General features: G+C 45.5%; 1 protein-coding gene across 1 annotated transcript in view; it reads right to left on the reverse strand.

Annotated features, from left to right (window-relative positions):
- The window catches only part of LRIG1 (leucine rich repeats and immunoglobulin like domains 1), a 91,870-nt gene that overhangs the window by 11,764 nt on the left and 67,910 nt on the right, over nucleotides 1–12,196 (reverse strand). Inside the window, 4 exon segments of the mRNA XM_021551253.3 lie at nucleotides 548–711; nucleotides 2,698–2,769; nucleotides 4,061–4,132; nucleotides 9,022–9,102. Coding sequence (XP_021406928.3) covers nucleotides 548–711; nucleotides 2,698–2,769; nucleotides 4,061–4,132; nucleotides 9,022–9,102 — 389 coding nt within the window.

Below are 12,196 nucleotides of genomic sequence, written 5' to 3' on the forward strand. Positions count from 1 at the left end.
ACTCAAGCTGCTTTGAAACCATAGCTCATGTGCAGAGTCAACTGCAGTATTTGGGTGGGCCTTACTGGCCCCAAAGAAAGCAGCTGTGATGGAAAGATTCTCCTCTGGGTTTTTTTTTTTCAATCTTTGTTGTCTCCAAGAGGGAGAAAAGATGGGTGAAGAAGACAAATCCACAGAAGAGCTCAGAACACTGCAGAAGGAAAAAAATTACAGCTGCAGTCCTGATATTATCAAACTGAGAGGACTGGGGAAGTGTCTGTGCAGCCCCATCTGGAAGTAGAGCAGGCCTTAGTCCCTTTTGATTTAATACTCAGGGAACCCTGTAAGGAATACTCTGGATGCAAGCAATGCACTGTGTGGTTTTAGTGGGAAATAAATTGTAGCCAATGACAAATTTTTTAAATGCAGGCTTGGGCTTCCTTTGATCCCACTGAATAACAAAACAAAACAGAAACCCTCTCATAATAACATGCTGGTACTCAAAGAAAATGTTTCCCAAGTGACTGCTACCCTTCGTACAACCTCAAAACACGCAGGCAAGACTTACCACACACAAAACTCTCTGGCTGGATGGCAAAAATGCTCTTGCTTTTCAGTGACTCAGGATGGGCACAGGTGGCCACCACAAAGGACTGCAGCTCCTTCTCCACCAACCACTGGGGCAGCCACTTCAGCTGGCAGTCGCAGAGGAAGCTGTCGCTGTTAATGTGGCTGCAGGGAAACAAAACCATTCTGCTATGAGTCCTGCACAGAGGGAAGGCTGGGAAGTTCACAGCCCTTTCATGTTAAACACATTCCTCCTGCCCCCCAGCATGGGTGGAAGGAAGAAAAAGGACTGCAGGGATGTCCTCAAGGTGCTAAAGGTTACAGGCATGACACATTTAGACAGCATTTCATCTCCACACAGAGAAACCCCCTCCTGTACTCAGTGACACTCTGCAGCACCTTATAATTATTAACCATGGTGGGGACCAAATTCAGCTGACCAGAGAGAGAGAGAGGACATCCAGCTCCCACTGTAAGACCTCGAGTTCCCTCCATGGCAGAGCAGTAAGCAGAGAGACTCTGACTTCCATAAAATGACCCTGGAGTTGTGTTTACTGATTAACACAAGCAGCAGAGGAGAAATTACCAAAGATATTTGTGTAAACCCCACAGAAACAGTAACTAGTCTGGAAAACAAAACACATAAACATTTCTCAGCATCCTGAGTTCCAACCCCCACCATTTTAAGATTTTGTAATTCTCTGATCCAACACTAGCTTAGCACCTTCTGTTAGGAAAAGAGGTGTGAAAAAGGGGCAAAGAAAAAGGGAGATTTGGGATTAATGTGGGTTCTTTTTAATATTCTGGGCCAAATTATGGTTCAGCATAGCTCTAAGGCCAGTGAAGAACGGTACATTTACACAAACAGTGCATTCATACTTAGGCCTGGTTTGCAAAACTCAGTCTGATCCTTGGAATTGAATGTGAGGATGTCTCAGAGACTGGAAAATGCCCCAGAGAGAGCTCCTGTCCTGCAATCCTACAAGCTATGCAACAGCAGGCTATCAAGAGCACAGCAAAATCCCAATTCCAGCACTGCACTATAAAATGTGAATCTCCTGCTAATTTTCTACCCAATACCTCAGGAAATCCTGAAGTTTGAAATGAGCACGGAAGGGAAGAAGAAAGAAATTGAATGGAGAGAGAGGGAATATAGGAATTTGATTTTTCAAAGCTGTCCACTTTTCTGTTCTTCAAAGATGTGTGGCCTCTAACATGTATGATGGCATAAAACCCTCCTGGCTACTTGGAACAGGTCAAGAGATCCTTTAGCACAATGCATTCTGCATGTAAATGTCCCTATCTGAACTTCTCAAATTTATAAACATTCCTTCACAATATCTGGGATCACTATCTCTTCCTAATAAGATCAATCTTTCATTTCAATTTTGTTTCAAGTGCCAGTGCAGAAGATAAAGTTTTTAAACAGACACCCAGTGTTTATCTCCTCACTCCCAGTCACTGGTATCAAGTGTCACTGCCAGCAGTGACCATCTGAGTCCCATTTCCAGTGTCAGGACCAGGAGCCTGCACCTGCCCAAATACCAAATAAATGATTTTGTGTTCCACAGACACTGCACTACTCCGGGGCACAGCAACACACTGACAGTGGATTAAATATTTATGGGGAAGAAGAGAAAAGGAAACCAGGCAAGACTGGAAACAGTGTCTGATAACAGTGCAGAGCCCCAGCCTGGAGCACAAGCAGCAGCTCTGATAACACATCCATATTTTTACACCAGAAGGCTGAATGACAAGTGGATGCAGTTCAAATGGTGCTTATCACTGCAGTATCAGTCCTGTGTGTGAACCCTAAACACAGGAACAGCAAGGGAGCACATGGGCCACTGGGAATTAAATCCATGGTGCTGTGAGCAGGAGAGCTGGCTAACAGGACCAGGGCTGGACTTCCTGAATGGAGATGAATAATTGCACAGGCACAAACCTGCTGGAAGAACTTGTTCTGATGATCTAATTTCACTCACTATTACATGCAATGACAGCTCCTCATGTGTAAAAATACCCCACAGAGGAGGAGGCAGGGGAGGGGGGAATGAATGGGTGGTAATGTGGGTAACACCTGTGCTGCTGCTCAGCCCAGGGCCAGCAGGATCCCTCCTGCCTAAGGGGGTGAGCAGGGCAATCACTCACAGCTGCCGCAGGCTCCTCATCCTGGCAAAGGCATCGGCTTGGATGGAGCGGATGGCATTGTCCCCGAGGTTCCTGCAGGAACAACCACAGGCAGTGTCAACAGGAGAGATGCCATGGCTGGGACACAGCCCTCCACATTGATCTGAGCAATGACTTCAGTAGCAGGTGATTTGGTGGCTCCTTGTTAAGGTCTCCTGCGCTTACAGCACATAGAAATGTTCCTCCAAACACCTCTGTATTAATGAAGTATTGCTGATCAATAGCCAGCCAACAAAAATTAACTGAATCACTAAGTTGTTCCCTACCCCATCTTCTCACTACACTTTCTCAGTCTGAGCAACCTCCATCATCCATAGCTCAGAAATTCCTCAGCCCCCTCAATAACCAAAGATAGTCAGGAATGTGGTACCCCAGGCTAGACCTTCAGCAAACATAAAAGAAAGCAAATACCTGCAATAAGCAGCATCTGAGGAATTATTTGGAAATGGCTTGGAGAGGATGCTGTTTTGTTTAAAAAAACATCCCAGTGTTTCCAAATGAAGGGGTCAAAGGTTTCCCTCACAACTATTGCTAATTAAAAGAATAATTTGTTTTCTGAAAAAGCACAGTGTCAGACTTAGGGCTGAAGTTTACCAAGTGACATGTAGGGCAGACAAGCACTGCTTAAAGAGGACAATCTCAGTAGAGCATTAAAGGCACCTTTGTTTGGGAATGTACTCCCAGTCAGGCAGCCCACATCTTTCAGTGTGCTCATGATAGACATAACATTTCATACAATCAACAGCCAATAAAACATGTAGAGCACAGTCACATATACTTTAACTTGTCTTAATCCAAGAAAGGAGGTTATTCATGAATCACTGCTGGAATCATCAGCCTTGGGACACCAAAAAAAAAAAAAAATTTACACAGAGGCAGCCAAAATTTTCTTCTTGCAAATGGCTCTAAGGGGGTTGTGCTGAATGGGATGTTCAGTGGGGATGCACTGAAACCAGTCATCTGTAACACGTGTCACTGCCAGAGCCCGGCTTTAGGAGGAAGCTGGGGCAAAGGAGGAGACAGTGCTATGCCACACCAGCCTCTTTTCATTGCTAACAGCCTGCAGAGCAGTCATGTGCAAGTCAAGGTGATACTCTCAAAAATTAAGAGCATGCAAATTTCCCATATGTTCTATAACTTTGTTCCTGGCACAAAAAAAGGCCAAAGTTGAGGCGGACTTATAATGAGAAGGAAGCAGGTGGCCCCCACAAATGGACTGGCTTCTCAGTTTACAAAGACACTATTAAATTGCTAGCAGATTTCTCAAGCAGCTACTTTTGGCAGACCCCCCTTCCCAAACTCTGAGGCATGGTGGGTTACTCACAGGTGCTCCAGAGCCTCCAACCCTGAGAACGCTTTCTTGGCCACCGACTTGATCTTGTTTCCAAACAGAGTTCTGCAGTTTCCAAACATCCAGTGCCAGATAAACAGAAAGAAAATGGGGAGAGGGGGGGGGAAAAAAAAAAAAAAAAAAAAAGAAAGAACACAATTAGTGTGGTCTTATCTGATATACACACTCAGTGTAAGTCCCAGGAAATCTGAACTGCACAGAGATTAAGACGGCTGAAGCACACTCACTTTCCTGGTCCTGAAATGAAATCCTTTTATCTGTATTTGAATTTAATAGTGATGACAGCGCAAAGGGAATGTGCCATATCATGTAAAAAGGCAGGTTTGCTCCCGTGCTTGGGAACCAGCTTGCTGAGTAACAGAAGGTGCCCTCTGTTCTTCGCAGGCTGGCTGTGGACAGGATTAAATGCAGTGACAGTTTAACAAGATATTGGTCTCTCCCCACAAACTTTTCATTTCTGACTTCTTCCCAGACAGGAAGATCCACACTGGTGCCTGGCCCGAGCAGCTACCAGCACACAGAGCTGAGGGCTGCCCCTGGGCTGCACATTCACACAGCAGCTGACTGCAGGCACTGCTCATTCCCTCCTTGTAAATACAACAGCAAAGCAACATTGTGCAGCAGATCGTAGCCAAGGGATCATTTCAAGGAGCAAAAGGCAGAACAGGTAATGTCCAGAGCTGAACAGTGAGCTTGCTTGCATCTGTGAGCAGAGAGCATTCCTCTGAATCAGCAGTGGCATGAGGGGACTATCACCAGAAAACAGCCAGCTGGAGAGATCCCAGCCCAGCTGTCATCTCCAGAGCAACAGTTCTCCATAAATATTGACCAGTGCTGATGGCCAGGGGCAGGGTTTGTGCCAAATGGATAGTCCCCCCACCTGTTTTAATAAAACATCAACCAGTGTCATTAATTAGGAACTGCTTTCCTTCCCCAGGCTCCCTCTAAGGTTTATCCTCCAGGTGCATCAGTTATCACCACATGGTGTCCAGGGCAAGCCATCACCCACACCTCAGGTGAAAAAAGGGCATGTCTGGAGCTGCATTTGGAGTTTTCATTCAAGAGCTGTCCTTCAGTATAGGGCATCTGCATCCCAAAAAGATTTACAACTATGATGGTCGCACTGCTTGCTTACTGGCCAGAGAAAGGAGTACAAGATGGAGCATGTGCAGCTATTCCATGAGCAAATACATTTCCAAGAACTTCTCAAGGCTTTCCACAAAGCACTTTTCAAATGTCAGGATAATTTGGTTCTATATTGGCTCCAGGAAAGCCCAGTTTCAAATACCCCCAGCACCAAAGGATGTGTGCAATCACGTGTGCCATCATTTGGTAAAAGGGATGTTGCATTAATGAAGGCTTTGAAAAATCCATTAGAATGATTAATGCAGTAAATAATTTACTGGTCAAATGGCTGCATCCATAAATGCTGATTTCTTCAGCCATATTCCTAATAAATGTGTTGTAAGGACAAGGTAAGGATAAAATAAGGACTAAAGGAAATGGCCTCAAGCTGTGTCAGGGGAGGTTTAGATTAGATTTTAAGACAAATTTCTTTAGACTAAGGGTTTTAAGCATTGGGAAGACTGCCCAGGGAAGAGGCAGAGTCACCATCCTTGGAATTGTTCAAAAACCTTGTGAATGTGGCACTTCAGGACATGGTTTAATGATGAACATGGTAATGGTGCTAGGTTAATGGTTCGACTTGGTGATCCTAAAGATCTTTTCCAACCTTTATGATTCTAATGGAAGTGAGATGGGCAACTGCTGCTGAAAAAAAATTATGCTGAGCTTGGGTTTGACAGCTGCAGATTTCTATTATTGTTCAGTGGATTTTGGTCTTTGAAAATCAGAGATACTGCTGATATCTGTTTAGTTATCTGTGCAGAGATAAGGAGTACATCTGGGTTAGGCAATACACAAGTATAGCACTTGTGTAGGTGCACACAGCTTGATGCCTGGACATGAGAAATACCTGACACACAGAACTAGTCAGGCCTCAGCAAACTCATTACTCCTTGCAACTAATTTCAATTAAGTGCCTCTACAAATCTGAGAGTTTGAACCTAGAGGCCCCCATCAAAGGGCTGTGGAAGGCTGGAATGTGAAGGCAGCAGAACACAGCCACAATTTGCCATCCCACTGCTGGCCTAAACCTCCTCCACAGGACAGAGCCAAGCACAAGCTCTCCTGGAGATTGCACCAGTGTAATTACATGCCAAGCACACAATTCATTGCAGCCTTTTCTCCTCCAGCCAGTTTTGCACCTGCAGGAAGATCTCGCTGAGTGAGCCATCAAAAAGCCGGTCACATTTAGCAGCTTGAATAATTAGGAGCCTCCTCGTTCCACAGTGATTCCACCGGTGCTTTTTATGCTTCAGTGCTTCTCAACTCTCTCTTTCTTCAAACAACATTTTAATTTAGGCCTGTGCTCTCCATCCTGGAGAGCTTCATATATAATTCAGAGAAGGCTAAAGTGACTGGCCTCTCCATCTCTGTTTAACACCTTCATGTCAGCGAACAACCCTCTCTGTGCTGAATCCTTTCAGAGGCTAATCTGTGCCAGATCAAAGGGGAACAGCTTTTAAGGCAATCTCCACAGAGCTGAGGTGATTATTAATTCATTGGAAGGTCTCCTCTGAAGTGCCCATTTATTTTTTGTATGCTAATGCATTTAAAGGGTTGACGGTTTAAACATGGGCCCTAAATCACACAGTGAAATGTTTGCTGAAAGGGCTGATCTTTTATTTACAAAAAAATCCTGATACTCACTTCAGCCTTAGAAATTGCCAGTTTGGGATTTATGTGCTGATAAGCTAAAACAGCTCTGAGGAGATCCCTTTAAAAGTGACCACTCACAAGTATTCTCAAAATGCCTCCAGGAACAATAATAAAATAATTTCATGTTCTGAGCATTTTTTAGCCTGACAGTGAACAATCCCAGCAACCTGTCTGTCCCACTGCAGCTCACTCTGTTAAGTAATCAAACCACTCCTGTCTGCCCCAAACCAACCTGATCCACACGTTCTTCCACGCTAAGGAATGTGCTGCAATCCCCTGCACAAACCTTCCCTGCACATATCCCTCAGCCAGACTCAGCTGGCCCAGGTCCACGTGCAGTGACAGGCATCAGTCAACAAAGGAAAGAAAGATATAAACCAAACTTCCTTAGCCTTGCACAAGCCCTTAGTGCATCCTTGGCTACTGGCAGCCCAAGCCAGCTATCTTTTGGAGGTGTTCCTTCTGCTGGGTGATAAACATCACATCAGGCCACAGCATTTCACAGGGGAGAGCAGTAGCTGCTCGGCCCAGAGCTCCCAGCACAAAACCCCACAGGCTGCCCCTGCTCCCTTCCTTCCTCCTCCTGCTCCTTGCTGCTCCTCCTGGCCTCTGCCTGACCCCCACAGCTCATCAGGGCTCACTGCTCCTGCTTTCCAAGTCAAGCCTTTTGCTGAACTCTTTCCTTCCATGCTGTCCCCTCTGGATTTTTCACCACTCTCCTGTTACCTGCACCCAGAATTTTTAACATATCCTGTTGGAGAGATGTACCACCAGGACAGCTCTGTGTGCTCCCTTCCACCACCTTCTCTCCCCTGTCAAAGCAGCACTACACACTCAATCCTTACAGCCTGCAAAGCCCACTGGACAAAGTCTCTGCTCCCATCACCCTTCCAGCTGCTCACATGGTTTCTTCTGACAAACCAAACATTTCAGTCAGGCAGCCAAGGACTCTTCTACCCACCACATCTGCTGCTCTGCCTCTTTTCTGGCAGTCATGGGAAGATTCCCTGACTCTGCATGCACAGCAATTCTTACTGACTTCTCTCTCACCCCCACGCTACTTCTGCTTCCCTGCCTGGCTCCTGCTGTCCTTAAATCCTCCTCTGCCTTCTGCCCCACTTCACTTTCAGCTGCAACTTGGTCCCCTCCACGTGGGCCCAGCGACTCCCCTCAGCAACAATCAAATGCCACCTCTGTCTGTGATTTCAGATTTGTCTCCTCTGAGCACTACATCTCCACAAACCCTGCCACGGCTCGTCCCACTCCCCGAGGAGCCTCTAATGAGAGCGTGACAAAATCCCGCCCGCCAGGACTCATTCCAGCCATCTGCTCTCCATCGAGGTACTTTTACTGCACCTCTGGCTGTGCCACCCCAGCATCAGAGACAGCAGCATGGGGGGGTGCTGAGAACTTCAACAAAGGCAAGAGGTAATGATTAGAGACTCTTGATTTGTCACAAGCCATCAGAGACTCCTCTGACAGGGCTGATTTATGTCACCCGTTTCAAATGGAGCAGGGATTGTACAGAGCAATGTGAAAATCCTTGCGAAGGCCAAGCAAGCCATAAACATTTGCAAGGCGCATGCTTGCCTTGGGATTCTTTTTATCTCTTTAAGAGCCTGTGCCCCATGGTGCCTTTTATTGTCACTGCACATGGAACTGAGCCCAAAAGATCACTCTCAGAAAGAGTATCCCACAGAAACGAATCCTGTTTCAATCCTCTGTTGTAACAGGAAGTGGGGTGATTTTTCTCTTCTGTTTATTGTTATTTGCTGCATCAATCAGTGCCTCACTGAAGATTGCAAGGGGTCCTTTTTGTTGCTTGTTTGCTTTTAGAAGTGAGGAATGGTTGTGCTGAATTTTATACATGAAAACAGCTTAAATTCCTCTCTGTGTCTGAACTGCAGTATGTGGCACAGTCTGTTCACCATTCAGAAAGGAAATAATTGTCTCATACCTGCTTAAAAACGTCAGTGCTTGAAAACCACATTTGCACTCTTGCAGTGAGCCTGCAAAACTACCACAGCTCAGATTTTCTGTTGTTTCTCTGTCTTTTTCCAAGGTGAGGGAGTTTGCATAAAAAGGGACAGACCCAACCCCACACAGGCACACAACTAAAGTGGCTTGCAGAATTCAAGCCCAGGGATACTCACAGCTTGCTCAGGTTTTCCAGGCCTGTAAAGGCTCCATTGGTATCTTCTATTGTGCCTGAGATGTCGTTGTGGTCCAGTTCCCTGGGGAGAGGACAAGAGAGAGCTCAGAATCAGCACCTGAGTCCCAGTGTTGCTGTTACAAACAAGTGGAGGAGGCTGGAGAGTGCCACATGAGAGCTTCCCATTTTCTCCTGACAGTTACCATGAAATGCAGAGTCCTGCAGCAAAGCAGCACCAATCACTTCTGCACTGACACACGGTGGGATGGTGCATCCCACAAAGAGCTCTGCTCCTAGCTGAAACCCTCTGAGACAGCTACTTTTCACCAAGTAGGTTCCTGTCCTTTTCTAGCTCTGTGCATCCAAACAGGAGGAGGAAAATGAAAATAAAGTGCACCAATTAAACTGAAAGAAATAGCTGTCCTTAAATGCTACTCTCATGAAATAACATCACTTTGGGTATTCCAGTGTATACATGTGTTTGTCTATAGCTGAATCTTAGGAAGATAATTTGGTGTATTTTCTACAAAGCTGCATTTTTTCTGGCAATGAACTTGAAAACTCAACAAAGGAAAGTGCCAGCATCACTACACCAGCCTAACTCTGTATAACCATTTAAAAAAAAACAAGAGAATTCCTTTTTCAGAGTTAGCTTCTTTTGGCTTTCAAATTGACCATCAATTACAAGAGTCAAAGAGGTCTGAAGAAAAACAAGCACACAGAACAAACACAGAGATCCACAAAAGCTGTTTAAACAGACTGTTTAAAAATCCTTCCCTCCCAGCTTTTAAATCCAACTAGCAATGAATACCCAGCAACACAGACAGAAATTCATCATTTCCAATGTTAAGTAAAAAGAAAGAAAAACTAAATAGGCTTTGTTGGTTTTGTTACATCACTCTGATTTAAAACCTGGCAAAACACAGCACCAAAGCAAACTTCACCATCCAGATAACCCCTGAGCCCTCAGGTACTCCTTTCGCACCTTTTGAAGATGATTATCAGAACGTTTCCAGATAAAAAAATATTAAGACCAAATAAAGAAAAACCAATTCCCCCTGCATTTTGCAACACTCCAGACACAGGCAACACAGTGTGGCATCTGGGCAGCACAAATACACAGTAACTCACAGGAAGGGAGAACAAATTTAAAAGGAAGCCCCAGTTTCAATATGGGAATGGTTTTCCCTCAGCTGTCTCAGTCTTTGCTCCTTTCTCTGCTTTAGGGTGAACTAACGATGTGAAGGAAGATGGCCAAAAGCCACAATTCCTGTTTCTCAGCTGGCTTAAGCCTGAGATCTGAATCTCATGACCCTGGAGAGCCCTGGCCTGAGCCAGCATCACTGTGGATGCCAGGGTGATCTGTGGGTTACTCTGTGCCAAAGGACAAAAACTCAACATCCCCGTGGGGTGTGGGCACACAGAATGCTGTGGTGGCCAGAGAGATGAGCCCAGGAGAATGCTTTGATGTGCTGGCATTTCCAGCACCATCCTAGTGGGATAGGAGCAAATACATCCTTCCTGGAGTTCAGTTTCTACATTTTCCCTAGGCTTGCCAAGCCGATGTCCCTTGTTCTGTTTGTTTTTTAAGGGAAAATCCCTTCTCAGACATTTCTCCTCTTCGGTTTCACCACGGGCTACTGTTCTTTGGAGCAGCAAACCCTTTCCCATGGCAGAGGCAGACAAGTGGGGACAGCCTGTAGGAGCTCTGACACACACTTTTATTAATTGACTGCCACACATTGTGTTTTCTTGAAAAAGGGAAAGAAAATGGTATTGCTTGTTCATCCAGTGGCAACTCAAAGGTTTAGTGTTAGAAAGGAGGAATAAAAACCTTTTTAACAAATGACTGAAAATAGAGAGAGGGAGAAAAAAAGAGTGGGGTGTTTTGGCCCAGCTCTCTTTGTATTCCAACTCCTCTCCCAGCCCCTGTTGCCAATTTCCTATTCTTTCTGGCTGGCTGAGCTTGAATGCTCGAAGCCTTGTTAATCATTGTGCTCAGAGGTCTCTTGGCCTGACCTCTATTTGAATAGCTCCACATTTCAGCAGTTTCACACCCACCAAAGGCTCCCCAACAATAGCCCATAATTAAAGCATGCTCAGCTCTTTTTCACCAGGTGCAGGACCCAATAGGCCTTCCTCTTTATTAAATTAGAGCTCGCTCACACACTCCCTCTCCACCTCCCCCCTCTGCCCTGGACATAAAAGAGGCTCCACATTCACTGCAGAGCAAAGAGAAGGACCAGCTTCCCTTCCCCTCCATTTTTCTTTGGAAACCTTTAGTTCCGGTCCTGACAGCTGCCTCAGAGGTCCCTTTCTGAATGCCCAGTGGCTGAAAGGCTTTGGCTTAAGTTTAAAAAAAGCAAACAAAACCCAAACTCACTTTCCAGTCACTTCCTTCACTATGAACTTCAATAAAGAAAAGAGTACGATGCAAAAAGTACTGTAAAGAGGGGAGATTTTTCTGTTCCCATTTCCTTTTAATGACTCGGGCCACAATGGGCTTCTGAAGAGGAATAAAAGTATCAAAGTGTGTTTTTTTCTTTTGAAGGAAGAATTAAATCAGTTTGCTGAACCCAACCAGCCTGGGAACGTGTCTGGTGCTGTCACAAGGACTGTGAGAACTCCGTGGTGTGCCAGATGAAGGTGCTGAGCCTGCAGCTCCCAGAGAGAGGAGGAGAGCAGCCAGCAGCCCTGCAGGTTCCAGAAAGGAGACAGAGGCAACACAGCTGCAGGAAGGGAACTGGATCCCCCATCTGCTGATGTTCATAACACAAGTCCAGATGTATTTCAGTCTGACACAGCTCTCAACAGTGTACAATGGTACAATGCTACAGCTGCACCCCACAGGAGGCCACACGGATGTGTCCAATGGGCTCTGCCACTCCTAAAACCTTACAAGTTGGTATTTGGACTAGAAAAGCTCATTTCCAGTATCCCATCTCCAGGTATTATACTGTGGCAGTGGTTTTAAAATAAAAGTCTGTGCTAAATGGCCACAGCCAGCACTGGATGGATCATTTCTGCAGTGCAGTACTAGGGCACATGAAATGTTGCTCTTGGCAACTTTTTGGTTTTTCAGGGTTTACCATGAAAATCAGAGCACAAAATGTTTCATGGGCCCAATTGCATTAAAGACTTCTGCTTACTTGCATGGTACCTGCAAAAGCTTCTTA

Source organism: Lonchura striata, chromosome 12 (genome assembly GCF_046129695.1).
Source record: "Lonchura striata isolate bLonStr1 chromosome 12, bLonStr1.mat, whole genome shotgun sequence".
NCBI classification, from domain to species: Eukaryota; Metazoa; Chordata; class Aves; order Passeriformes; family Estrildidae; genus Lonchura; species Lonchura striata.